General features: G+C 38.9%; 1 protein-coding gene across 1 annotated transcript in view; it reads right to left on the reverse strand.

Moving 5' to 3' along the window:
- Positions 1-506: 506 nt before the first annotated feature.
- The window catches only part of LOC103892594 (uncharacterized), a 49,090-nt gene continuing 35,627 nt past the window's right edge, over positions 507-13,969 (reverse strand). The window contains exons 3-5 of the mRNA XM_009250181.3: positions 10,588-10,720; positions 9,468-9,634; positions 507-1,320 (exon numbers count right to left, since the gene is read on the reverse strand). Of these exons, the coding sequence (XP_009248456.3) occupies positions 10,602-10,720 (119 nt within the window). The 3' untranslated portion in view covers positions 507-1,320; positions 9,468-9,634; positions 10,588-10,601. The remainder of the gene's footprint in view (positions 1,321-9,467; positions 9,635-10,587; positions 10,721-13,969) is intronic.

Raw genomic sequence — 13,969 nt, forward strand, 5'->3', positions numbered from 1 at the left:
ACTAAGTCAATGACCTTTTCAAGCATTTTCATCATGAGTTCCATATTACATAGAGTACCTTCTGTGCATAATGAACAAATAGGATCAAATTCCGAGACCTTATAGGATAAAACTACATTTCCCCTCAGGTCGTCAATTTTTTAAGGAGATGCTCTGCAGAACAGATAATGTTGATATGATATTATGGAGACACATCGTGACAGGGTAGCATTTTGTCGCAGTGGTGATGTCTGAACTTCAGAAGATCTGGATTCTGAGTTTGAACACACTGCCAAGAATGTGGATTTCTTTTTAAAGCATCCAGATGTTTTGTGTCCATAGAGCTGGGCTTTTGGAAGCTGTTTATTTGTTGGTTTATATCAGGACAAGAAAGAGTACATTGCCTTCTTGAGTCTCACTCAAGTCATTTCCAGAGTCTGAGAAACGCACCACACCTTCAAATACCTATTCTTGATTCTTTAAATGTTTTGTGTTGGACTTTGGTTGACAGTATCAAGCTAGATTTATTTTAAAACAAACACACATTTTATTTTAAGCAAAGTCAAAATGTTAAATGCCATTGCATACAAATTAGGGAATGGAATGGAGGACTGGAGGGATTATTAGAAACTGACTTTTTATGACCTTGATATTTCCCCACAAACACCAAAGGGAAATCAACCAGGAACTTTGTGTCCTTCCGCCTCTGTGTGCCTAAATGTGTCACGTGTTAGAGCTGTCTCTGTCATCTGTATACAGCTGCCTCTGTACGCAGATTCCACGATGACCATCAGTGATGGAGACTGGATTATTGAGGTGCAAACTAATTAACTTTTGATTCATTTTTACTATCATTTATCTAAAAGAGTTACAGCACCGAGGATTTGGCTCCCATGGAAAGATTATGAACCACTTCACTCAGCTACCTTACTTCTGGAGATATTTGACTAGCTTTAGGTCATAAATAGAAAAACTTAGTGTTTCCATTTGGCAACTCATGTCCCTTAAGAGCAGAGGTTTTTGACTTTGTTGACTGCTGTGTTCACAGTGCCTAGAAAAACACAGCCCATGCCTGTTGCTTCTAACATATCTGCTCAATGAATGACTAAATGCTTCAGACCAGTATTATGAATTGCCTCCATTTTGAGCATGAACATCAGATCCAGATTATCCAAATCACAAATTTTGTTATTGTCTGTTTTTGTGTTAAGATGAAAAATAGACTTTCCCACAATGATGAGTGAATTGTTCATAGAAATAGTTTGATTACAACGAGGAAGAGTTCTGTACTTGAAACTTCACGGCAGTGGCGAAGAGGTCTCTCTCTCTCTGATGAGCTCCCTGAGAGATACCATGAATTGGTATCCACCTTCTTACATATATTGGAATCTGTTCATACATTCAGAGTAGGCACTTTCCCAAAACATTTTAAGCTTTTATGTGTTTCTGTTTGTTTTTTGAGACAGAGTCTTGCTCTGTCACCCAGGCTGGAGTGCAGTGGTGCAATCTCGGCTCACTGCAACTTCTACCTCCCGGGTTCAAGTGATCCTCCTGCCTCAGCCTCCCAAGTAGGTGGGATTACAGATGTGTGCCACCATGCTCAACTAATTTTTGTATTTTTAGTAGAGACGGGGTTTCACCATGTTGCCCAGGCTGTCTCGAACTCCTGACCTCAGGTGATCTGCTGGCCTCGGCCTCCCACAGTGCTGGGATTACAGGCTTGTGCCACTGCACCCAGCCATATTTTAAGCTTTTAAATGTTGTGCTTCATTATTTGATCCATGAGTTGTCCAGAGAATAGAGCACAGTTTGGTTCAATTATTTTGGGGTAGGAAGTAGAAGGCACAGGAGTTATTTACAGTAGTAACTTTTATTTTGCATTATTAAGTAAAACTTATAATTTGTACTTAGAATAATAACTACTACCAGTACTGTTACAAAAACAACTACCAATTATTGAGAGTTATGTACCAGGTACTGTGGCTTCACAAAGCTTTATGTGATGGGTAGTATTCTTTTGGTTCTACAAAAGAGGGAACTATAACTCAAAGACTTCCACAAGAATGTAGAGCTAGTAAAATGTTAAAGAGTTGGGATTTTAACCCAGATATGCTAGATATATGGTTTACATAATTCTAGTTAACAAATCCTAAGTCCTGCTTTTCATTTTTGTGAATGAGTCATCAAACATAAGAAGTTATGCAAACCTTAATGAACTACGTTAACCTTCTCATAGGCTTCCAGAAAACAAAATAACAGAAGTGCACAGGTTACCTTAAAGATGCACTGTTTACATCCCAGACTAAATCAGTGCTCATACAGCTGCTGAGAAAACCACATGAGAGCTTGAAACAGAAGGGAGGGATCTATAATGCTACACTGAAGTTTAATATCAAATTAAGTTTTTTGTTTGTGCCTTTTTCAACCAATGATATACTTGAAGACATGCAGTTTCCTAGGGAAAAAATAATTCAAGAACTTCCAAAGTTATGCTTAGATAATGTGTAAAGAAGGCTAACAAGAAGAGATATAACTAGAAGAGATTTTAAGAATCACTCAGCTAATCTTCCTACTTTGTGCACTATTTGTACCAAGAGATAAGGAGCGAAATAATATGGTAACTATCTTGTACTGAATGGCATTATATAAGCAATGGACACATTCAGGAGAGGATTACTAAAGAAATCTATAGAGTTCCTGAGTGGTACCTCACTTAGTGCCACTTTATTTTGTGCTGTCAACAATGTTGTGTAGTTGAGTTCGGCTCTCTTTATTTATATATGTATATATGAGTCAGCCACTTTCCCCATGAAGATTAAATGAGATAATGCATGTGAAGTGTTATCTAAACCATAATGTGCCATGCAAATATTAGATATTGTCACGGCCCAGGAATTTATAAGAACTCTCCAGTTATTCTATAAACAGGTTACAAGCCAGTGATATAAGGCTGCTTGAACTACTGTGCAGGGCATTTGTAACATCATCAAAGAAAAAAATGGGTGGAGGAAGGATGAAGAGCTAATCGGTGAAAACTTTTCTAGTTCTTAGAAGATTTCACTTCTATTTCTCTGAACTAATGTGTAATAAATCTTTTACTGGCTTCTGGCTTTCCAGGACCTGGAAGTCAAGCTTCCAACAGACTGGAGTTGAAACTGGTAGCAGGGAAGAAGGAAAAATTGGTCTCTCCTCTAAAGGATGTTGTCATTGGGAGGATCTTGGCATAAGAAGCAGTTTTTTGACCTTGAGGCTACGTGAAGGGTTTCCTTAATCTAACTGTGCCCAATTACTAGCAGTTTTCACAGCAGTATGTTTCAGCAGCTTATCAAAGAATAGAAGCAGACAGTAAAAAGAGAGGGGCCAGGATGGGTTTCAGTGGTTCTGAATAAGTCAGGCTTCTGGTGATCAGCAAAGGAAGAGCTGGTTTCCATAAATCAGAGAGGTAGTTAGCAAGGGTGAGTTGGGACTTAAGGGAACTTTGCCTTGAAAGCCCAAAGACTTGTACTTGTGCCTTAATTATACAGCTTAGGTCCTCAGAGAAGGGTGTGACTTAGAATAGGTGAGGCTGTTCTGTCAGCTGACCAGAGAAGAAAGCGCTGATCTTATAGGCATAAGAAACTGAGCTTGGGTGAAGATGAAAGTGTATACTCCTTTTGGGGTTCCCATTGCTCAGCAGAGTAATGGTTGTGTTGGTATTTAGCTGTCTGAAGATGTAAAGAAGTGTCTTCTATTCTGGTGGAATATTAACAATCCCTGAACCTCTCCTAATCAAGATGTCATGTGTACCCTCACATCAGACTAATTGAACTCAACAGGTTGGTGGGTGAAACTTCGGCATTTTATTTTTAAGCTTTCCAAGTGATTCCAATTGCAGTCAGGCTTAAGAACAATTTACTTAAAAGTTTTAAGATGGAAATTTGCAAAGGGCTGCTATTCAAATCACTGTTCCTACAGCTACTTAGCTGTTTATGATCTAAGACGACACCTGGATATGTGTCAAAGGTCAATTATTAAGAGGGTCTGGCAGTGAAAACTGATACCGTCCAGGTGGGCCTTCTAAGATAATAACTTGCTATGAAGCTTCATGTTCGTTTCCACATTAGGAATGCAGAGGCAGCATATTAGGAGGAAGCTGGCATGGTCTGATTCTAGAGCACATGCTGTGGGCTCTATTTCTTTACAGTACACAGAGGAGCCTCAGGACAAGGCCTTCCCCACTCCTCCAAATGCCCACCTACAAGACTAGGGGGATACTTCCTTTTGAAATCAGCCAGCTTGCCTGTCACTGACTGTTGCAAATGACTACTGAATTTATATAAAGTTCATTGATGTTCCTTGTTGGGTTTGAGATTATAAATTTTTTCTGCCGGGCTGTCACTGGGAGTAGACTGGAAAGCTGGAGACAAAATTCCCATAGCTCTGGTAGACATAATGACTGGCATAACAACTAGAGACTGGATAGTTCCAAAAAAAACTCAAGAACTTAAGAATGTTAATATAAGGTAATGAAGGCAAGGGATATGTGGAAGGTAGCCTGTTGAAGATTCCAACAATCTTGATTATAGTTTTGTTGCTTTTTTTTCATCTTTCTTTACCCCTTGTGCTAGCATCTCTGCCCAGTTCAAAAGGTTATGAGAGAGACCAGCTAGAGCAGAACTGGCCAGAACCTGGAGTTTTGACCAACCACCAGGGGCTGATCTTTAAAAAGTTTGGACTTCTAAGGAAGTCCAAGAGTAGCTGACTGGTGGATAACTAAGCAACAATGCAAAATAGGGCTCCACGGCTGTCTAGCAACAGACATGGGTAGAGATCCAAGATGGAGGGCATCTGGTAAGCACACTAGATCACATGAATCTCCAGTCTTGAGCCCCAGAAATGGGAGAGCTGGCAGGACTCTAAGAGAACCTGTTGGAGGGTGCTCAGCACAGGGGTACTATACAGGAAAACAAGGCAATGGGTTGTACTTGGGCACATGGGCAGGATGAAACACATTAAACTGGACTAGGAGTTAAAACCTTGTCCTATGAAATCAACCTTGAGCCCAGCCTCAAGAAATGAGAGAAGAGTTTGTCCAGGGGCCAAGGGGACTTCACGCTTGGCTGATGAACTCCTGGTCTACAGCTCCCTGAATTCCCCTTACCCAAGGTCAAGATGAGTTCCAGTCATGTCAGAGCTGGACCTGTAGGTTGGGGTTAAGTGGTTCCAGCTTCTATATAGAGGCAGGAAGCCAAAAGGATCATTACCATAAGTATTTTTTTTTAAATTCACAATTCTACTTTCCTCCCTCAACTACAATTTTGTTATATGGACATGGTCTAAGAGTATTTGCAGAGGATAAAGATTAAATAAACTTTTCCAAGTAAAACACAGTTAAAGGCTACTTCACTGTGGCCAAATTACTTTCTGCAAAGGCCAAAATTACTTACTGTAGAGAGCAACCAAATGCATTTGATGCTCTTTAATGCTCTAGAATATCTAATGTTATGTAGAGCACATAATATACTTTAAGTGAGTGCATATCAATACATACAAGAAAATCATAGCTAAGAAAATTATATGAGGCATATAATTAATATATTTGAAATATCACTACTATCCCCATTCTAGCTTATTTTAAAGTGTGCACTGATTTTAAATTTTTTTAAGCTTCTGCAAAACTTTATTCTTGTTTTCTGTCTTTAAAATTGTAAATCTTAAATATTTAGAAGATATCTTGCTGTCATGTAATATCCGATATTCACACACACACGCACATGGGTACACAAATACACACAAACAGAGACTTCCAATGAGAAAACAACCTTGTAAAAGGAGTTTGGGGAGTGCTGTGTTAACCAACATATTGCTGAGTTAGCAACTAAATAACCAGCTACATACATCCCTTTTGTATCATTGAGTAGTGTGCATTCTTAAAGTGATAATGGAGCTAAATTTGGAGAGAACAGGCCCTTAAGTTTCAATTTATTTGTTTCACAATCACAGCCTCAAACTGAAGGGAAAATTACGCTGCAGTTTGATAAATAAAGCACTATACATTCAAAAAAAAATGCAAAATGAAAACTTTTAGAACTTCAAATAATCAAGGATCTTAGATTAATTTCATCAGTGGTTGAGAGTTTTTTGTTGTTGTGAATTTGCTGGAGAATTTAGTATGAAAGCACTCTAACTAGTGTCTGATTATATCAGTGTCTCTATTTCCTTTTAGAACACACATCTGTTGTTGTGGGGGGTTTTTGGAGAGGAGAGTGTGGTTGTGGTTATTATGGAAATACGGCAAAACCAAATATTTTAAAGCAGATGAGAAGAAACCCACAAACAGTTGGCTCACAAATGTTGTAATGCTTTCTACACCCAGGCATAAAGCAAGTAGCAGCGGCAGCAGCAGCAGCGTTCCTGGTGGGCTCTGTTTTATCTGTTTCAAACACTGGGCTGCTCTTGTTAGTTAACTGACTGGAGATTGTTTTCTCCCTTTATCCTCTCTCTCTCTTTTTAATTGTTGTTACTCTGTTTTGCCTGAAAGCTGCAGTATCTCACTGTTCATTATTCCCTGTTCAGTCAAATCCTGTCCAAAATTAACTCATTGTGTGCTGGAGTTCTTCTCAAGCTCTCTTTTCTTACAAGATGCACAAAATAGACCTCACTGTAGCTCTTCTAAGAAGTTTGCATATCATACGGATAATTCTTTGAATTAACTCAATGCTGACTTTACTGGGCTGTGTTTCTTTAATATTTACAAATTCTAACTAGAAATATTTCTAATTATTAATAAATTGTTATAAAATTCTAAAGTTTCAACCATTTTAATCCTCTCTCTCTCTCTCTCTCCCTCCCTCTCTCTTATATAAACCTAGTTCCGCAGACCCTGTTTTGACTTTAGTTTCTCTTTTTTATTTTACTTGGAAATTTTTAAAAGAGTCTTCTGAGTCTCCAAACTAAAGCTATAAGACAGAAAAAGGAAAGCCATCAGTCAATACAGCTGGGGAGCTAGTTTCTCATATCAGCATCGAATTCCAAGGTATTCAACTTGAACTAAGTGCAACCATCAGAAAAACTATAGAAATGGGAAAGTTGCTGTTGTAAATTAATGATTATTTGCTGTGTGCGTTAGAGTTGCGGTTTGTACCACATTTTATTGTGATGTTTTATTCTTACTCAGTGCAACAGTAATTGGGTCTTAAACATGATAAAGTATCTTAAAGGCTGCATTGGTAGCTGAGCTGCCTACAACAGGTTTTTAACTCTAGTTAAAGAAGGTTAATCAAAGCTAATGAATCTGTTTTATCCATTGCCATGAGTTTTTTTTTTTTTTTTTTAATGTGCCAGGAGGTGACTGAACTAAAATCCGGATTGTTCAGCTGTGAAGGCAAATACATTTTTAGCATAATGATTTTGCAAGCCTCTTTGATGGCCCTGGGTCTGTGGATGGCAGGTACCTGCAAGCTCTGTAGTTTTCTTATCTTTCTACCACTGCTCACTCTTCTGCCATTAAAAAATATGAGCCTTATGAAAATACAGGAGAGGGAATGCAATCCCACACTACAGCCTTCAGTGTGAGAATATCAAGAGACTGTTGCATTCAGAAGTTCAGAATAGCTCTGCTCTTTATAAAAGAATATGAGGAGCCCCCTAATAAGGCCAATTCATTAGAACAAGTGTTTGTTACTAAAACACACCACGCAGGACCACAGGGATCCGAGCCAGACAGCACAGCAATTAAAGTTGCCTCCCTTCCAAACGCAGGCGGCCCACCAACTCTCACCCACGAGTTCTGCTTTGTTTTCCTATTAGAAATGTGATTGAAGAATGCAAGTTCATAATTTGTTCATGCAGCAGAAGACTAGTAACTCTCTGGTTGCAACATCCTTTTATACACTTTAAATCAGAATTAAAAAAAAAAATTCAGGTTGCTTGTGTGTGTCCTTTCTGAAAGCGCAGGAGGAGCAAAACCTTTTGCTCTGGGAATATACCTTGCTGCCTAGAAAACATTGCCTAGTTGCATTTGAAAAAATGCTCAGCGAGAGACCATCCTCCAAATATCTAAAATCACAGTAGTGGAGGGTTTTTAATTTTAATTCCAGCATTTACAGAAAACACACACACACACACACACACACACACTCAGCCTGCAGTGACACCTTTCCCCTCCCCTTTGGTGCTCTGCGGAGCTTTGGAATGAGATTCATAGCGACTCAGGACTGTTGCTGGCAAGGAAAACCCCCTGCCTACCAGACAGAAAGAGGGGCGGGGAGGGCCATTGTGGCTTTCCCTCCTGCTCTCTTTTTAAGCCCAAATAATATTTGTACTTTGGGGGGGAGGGTGCAAAAAAGGGATCAACATATGAAGCAAGGCAGAACCCAAAAAGCAAGGGGGAGAAAAAAGCTCAAGGAGAGAGACCAGCTTTGGTCCGAGAAAGGGCCTACATCACAGGTTTCAAAAGCATCTTTTTTCAGTTTCACAAGCCACAACCCCCTTGATGAAAACTAGTTGCGAAATTCAGCGCCTGTTAGGCCTCAGCTAATTAGAAAAAATGGGCTTTTTTTCTTTTCCTTTCTTTCTTTAGCACCTTTTCTTTCAAGCATTTAGTCTCAGGAGGGGGATCCAGGCTCTTGGCCGGGCTGTTTTGAAAACACGCCTTTGAATGCCTCTCCCTAATTCACGCCTTTTGTTTTTCAGCTTTTGTGTTTGCCAGTTTGACCATATAACGTTATACATCTGGTGTATAGCTTGTTGGGGGCTTTTTTCTCCCAGGGTTCCTATGCATTCCCTATAGGACCCTCCTGAGCTTCAATTTGAGCGATCGTGTAACATAAAGGGGGTAAAGGAGAGCCTAGGAGGCTGGGGAGTGGGGGGAAGGAGGGAGCAGGAGAGGGGAGGAGGCCTGGGGGAGACAGAGGGAGAAATGAGTGAAACATAAAAAAAAAAAAAAGTTGAAAAGAATTCTTTTGCTCTCTTCTTTTCTTCTCACTGTTGCGACTGGACCCTGAGTCAGCCGGCGACAAGGCCTCGGTGGGAAAATGACGGGGCCTCAGAATAGATAACTCATTGGAATTCTGGCAACATATTCGTAAATAAAACAAAAGTGGGGAGGCAGACTGGGGGAGGGCGTGTGTTCCTGGGGAAGCGCAGAGCTGCACAGGGCAGGGCTAGGAGGACATTTCCAGGGCCGGCTCCCTGCCTTGCCTCTTGCAGGGGAAATCTAAGATGGTCAAAGGAAAGGAATCCAACGGTTTTGCCCAGGCTTGTTTAGCAAAGCTCTTGCAGCTGGAGCTGTTTATTATTGCAGCTAGGAAGATGCTCTTCCAAACACACTTCCCAAGCTGAGAGAGCTGAAATAATCTATCCTATTTCTTCAGAGCCTTCACGGTCTGTGCCTCAGAAAGGGGTTTCTGTTAAAAGAGGAACATTCTTGAGCATGGTTATTTTTTCCCCAGCTCCTCAAGAAGGGCATCCCCCAGATTTAGTTTGCAGATATCTTTCCCAACTCTTACCTCCCATGCACACTTTTGATAAAACAGCTTGGATACCGCTTCTTGGAATGATGATACTGATGTAAGTTTCCTGACTTAAAAGCTCCCAGTCTTCTAGTGGATTTTGTTGCTATTGGTGCTCATTGATGGGTAATCTTGTGGATGAGCTCTCATCTCAATTTCCCCATCTGCAAAATGGACATATCTTAATATCAAAGTCACAATTCTTAGTTTTCACATACCCGGATGGTTACTTTTGTAATGAGTCTATTTCATATTTTTGTTTAATATATACATAGTGTGTGTGTGTATCTGCGAGTACATAAAACCCATTATAAAGACATAGTGTATATTTTGGTGGTTGTGATTTTGTATGTCATCCAACTGCTCTAGAATAACTCTGCAAGTCTGATTTTGGCTGAAAGAAAACCTAGAATAAATAGGAAGACAATATGTTTGTGGCAGTTGTTTAAAGCTAATACCAGCAGCTTTTTCTTTTCTTTACTGCTGAACAATTTCAAAAGCAATACTAGGCATGAAAGCAAAACAAACTCATTTCAGTGCAAAGCTTATGAGTTATTTGTGTTTCCCTGAATTCAAGGAGGGGGTGGATGGGTAGGAAATTTGTTTTAAATATAGAAATGGGGAAAATACAACAAACTCCACAGAATATCTTGGAAGGTTCTGCAGCTTGAAGTGCAGAGTTTATTACAGATGTGATGTAACTTGTGGGTATAATTTTCAAAAATAGCTGAAGAATACACTGTGAGAAATCTTACCAAAAGTACCATTTTCCCCAATATATTTGTAACTCAGGTTACCAGCTGATTAACCCCTTGAAAAGAGTTTCTGTAGGTGGAAATCTATATCCCTGTCTGTTCTTAATCAATCCAGCCACATGACCAATAATGTGGATGCAAGGGTTAACACAATTAAATTAGCAAATGTTTGGAAGGAAATGGTAAAATTGGTTTTTAAAAAGATGTTTAACAAAGACATTTCGCTCTTCCAATCAGACACATAATTATACAATAGGCTATTTTCAGGAATCTATTTTTTCCTAAATGTTAATCAGACCAGAAGAAAACGCCTGTTAGTCTACATTGGGATATGCCATAATTCCCTTGGAAAAGTAACTTACCTTAGGGAAATATTTTACTTCACAGAAAAAGACTGTTTATTTACTCTGAATTCTTTCCCTTGCAAGGTTGTTGTCTGGTTTTTGTTTTTGTTTAAACTGGTCTCAGAACATGGAGAAGTACGAACATCGTCAACTGAAACAAAAACAAAACAAAACAAAAAAACCATGGACTTGAGCTAAAATTCTTAAATGAATTGTTTAGCTTCAAAATGTAAAACTGTCCCAGCAAGAATGTCACAAAGTGTAAGCACAGAAGGATCTGTATTTTACTGAAAACATTCTTTATATAACACCCAGAGAACACGAAAAGAATGAGCCACCCTTACTTATATTACAATGTCTGTATTTATTATCTTTTCAAGTGTGCTTAACAAGTTGATACCATTTTCTAAAAGGTTTTTTAGTTTGAGACTCCTAACTCATCCACCTGCTCTCCTGGGTCACAACTGTAAGTCCAGAAAAAGGCGTGCTTTATGTTTCTGTGAAAACTGGCTTTATTTCTAGTTATAAGGGAGGCTGAACTTTTAGGTAAACTTGGTGCCAGGTAGCAGCAGCAGAAGCAACGTGAAAAAGAAAAATGGCAGTTACACACTTAAGAAAATAACATTCTGTTGATCAACAAACACTCTTTAAATTTTAGTTATTAACAGCTCTTACAGAAACAGGAACTGCCAATAACAAACTTGATTTCTAATGTCCCCAAGGTAATAATAATCCACTAATTTGACTATATCCCAGCTGGCCTATACAGCAGTTTCTATTTGTTTTTTGTTGTTGTTGTTGGTTTTTTTTTTGTTGTTTGTTTGTTTTTTTTGTTTTTTTGCAGCAGGGAAGACTTATCTTTCTTTGGGGAAAAAAAAAGGTGGGGAGTGTGCTGTAAAGTTAAGAAGGAGTGTGGAGAGAAAACACATGGAAATTTAATGTGAAAGTTTCTTGTTGCAATAAAGCTGTTAGGTTTGGCATGTAGACTGTTATCAGATGGTTCCTTTGACATTACTTGAGCCTTTCAGTAAGTAAGACAAGCCTGAAGGATTAGGTTGTCAACTTCAGCCTGTCATCTTTGAGCAGAAAAAAAGAATTGCTTTTCTTTTTCTTCTCTTTTTTTTTTTTTTTTTTTTTTTTTTTTTTAGGTTGCATCTTCCTTCACCAGCTTTGAGCTTTGGAGACCGCAGGAGAGGTAGTTAATAGAAGACAATCTCAGGCCCACATTGATCATGAAAGTCTAGCTTTTAAAGATAAGTGAGCCAACCAAGCTGTAAGGCTAATCACCCTGTGCAAGTATGAATTTATCTAAAGAGGATTTCATGTGGAACCCCCGGAGCCGGCCGCCAAACGGATGACTGCACACTTTAAGAAAGTTCGTGGGACTTCTCCCAATCAACTGTCAGGCCACATAAAGGGTCTGGAACGCGCTGACTTAAGCAAACAATATTTAGCCATCTAAGGATACCGTAAGGCCCAAGATTCTGCTTTGTTGGCGCTGACAGGAAATATTGATACGTATCAAGTAACACTCCTGATGCAAAAAGGGATATGTGACTCCTTTCAGCACTATCTCTGTTTAGGAAACTGTCTTGTGCTTTAAAAGAAAGCACAGGTGGGAACAGGGACAATGTCAAACCCAGCACTTCACTGGGTACTTTTCCAGCTTTCCTGGGATCACAATTTCATGAAAATAGGAACTGAGCAAAAGTCGTCTCCTTTTTGAAAAAAACCAAATGTATTGGAATTTGAATTTGCAAACTCTCAGAATGTCTAGCTGACAAGTGAACCCTGCCCATAACCCCAAAACTATTCCTTAAGTTTATTAACCTAGGAAACCTGCCACTGATTAGGTTTGGGTGTGTTTCTCAGCTTTTACAATAGTCTAAACTATATTACAACTATCTGGTTACAGGGCCTAAAAAGTAAATAGAAATATGTGGCTATTAAGTCACAAATCCCCTCAACAGGACATATGAGTCAAAACTCAATTTTTTGTGAGAAATAATGTCTGTAATCCTATTGACTCATCACTTTTAGACATTAGTGGCTTTAATTACAGGGGAAAAACTGTAATGTCCTGTCTTGGGAAAATTTGATAGGGAACATTGGGCTGTTACCATAGAATAAAGGTTGGGTTGGAGGATTTAATTTAAAAAGGAAAAAGAAAGAACCCTATTTTATCAGAATACTCTAAACATTCTCCATCAGTAATGTTGTGCCTGAGGTGATATCCTTGAAGATGCTGGAGGTGGCGGTGTTAATGAAATACCCGTTGGCATTAAATAGCATTTCTAGAATCCTGATTGTAGTGCTAAAAAGGAAAGTGAATTTTGTAACAGCACAATAAACAAGGGAAACTAAGAAAAAAGAACCCGCTCGGTCTGTAAGGAAGATCGCTTCCAGTTAAACAAAGAAATTTAGGGTCGTCTGCTTTTCATGAAAATCACATACATATGGCCTTTGAAATTTGTCACTGAAGATGGTTTTGCTCTAAGGTAAAATTCACCACTTTATAGCTTTTCAGCTGCAGTTCTTCTCTCTTTTGGCCTGCAGCCCAATATGAATGTATGATCACTAGCACAATAGTTAAACATCTGAGTCTTTTTGAAGTGTCTTCAATGTTACAATGATGTGATGGTTGATTGCCTAGCAGTCAGTTTAGAAAAGACTGCATTCTGCCCCCTAGTGGTAGAGATTAAAGTTTAATGGCTGCTTCATAATACGTAATGCCTTCTTCCCCCTTCTTTTCCATATGTTAAGGATATAGAGCAGTGTGGGAATTACTGATGAGTTTTGTCATAATCTGTAAAGTGTATATTTTAAACAGGAAAATTTCTAGACTGAATGGACAGGTTTACGAGGCACAGGGTCATTTGATGTATGTTTTGTGTACTCTGCTGTGCTTTGCCAAACAACACACATTACCACTATAAACAGACATTGTCCCTAATACAACATTCCTCCTGGGAAAATTTTGGGACTTCTTAATAGAAGCTATTAACCAAAAAGTGCATGGTGTTGCCAAAAGTATAATATTATACACACACACACACACACACACACACATATTCAAAGAAAGCATGGTATATTGTCAGATACTGTGGAACTTCACATTTCTTTTCAGATGACCATTTTTTGTACAGGAGGTAATAAAAACAATTTGCACTAGTTATACCACTTACTACTCCACAGGTCACATTCCCCTTGTGTTCAAGTTCATAAAGAAAACCACGCACACCCAAAGGATTTGTGATGTCCACAAGATTTTGATGTGGGAAACATTGATCACGTACAGCTTTTTTTTCAGCTGACAACAAGGTGGAAGACATTTGTTTGAGTTTTTATCATATCCTGGGTTCTTGCTTGTTATTCATCTTTAATGTAGAATTCATATCTT

Source organism: Pongo abelii, chromosome 16 (assembly GCF_028885655.2).
Source record: "Pongo abelii isolate AG06213 chromosome 16, NHGRI_mPonAbe1-v2.0_pri, whole genome shotgun sequence".
NCBI lineage: Eukaryota > Metazoa > Chordata > Mammalia > Primates > Hominidae > Pongo > Pongo abelii.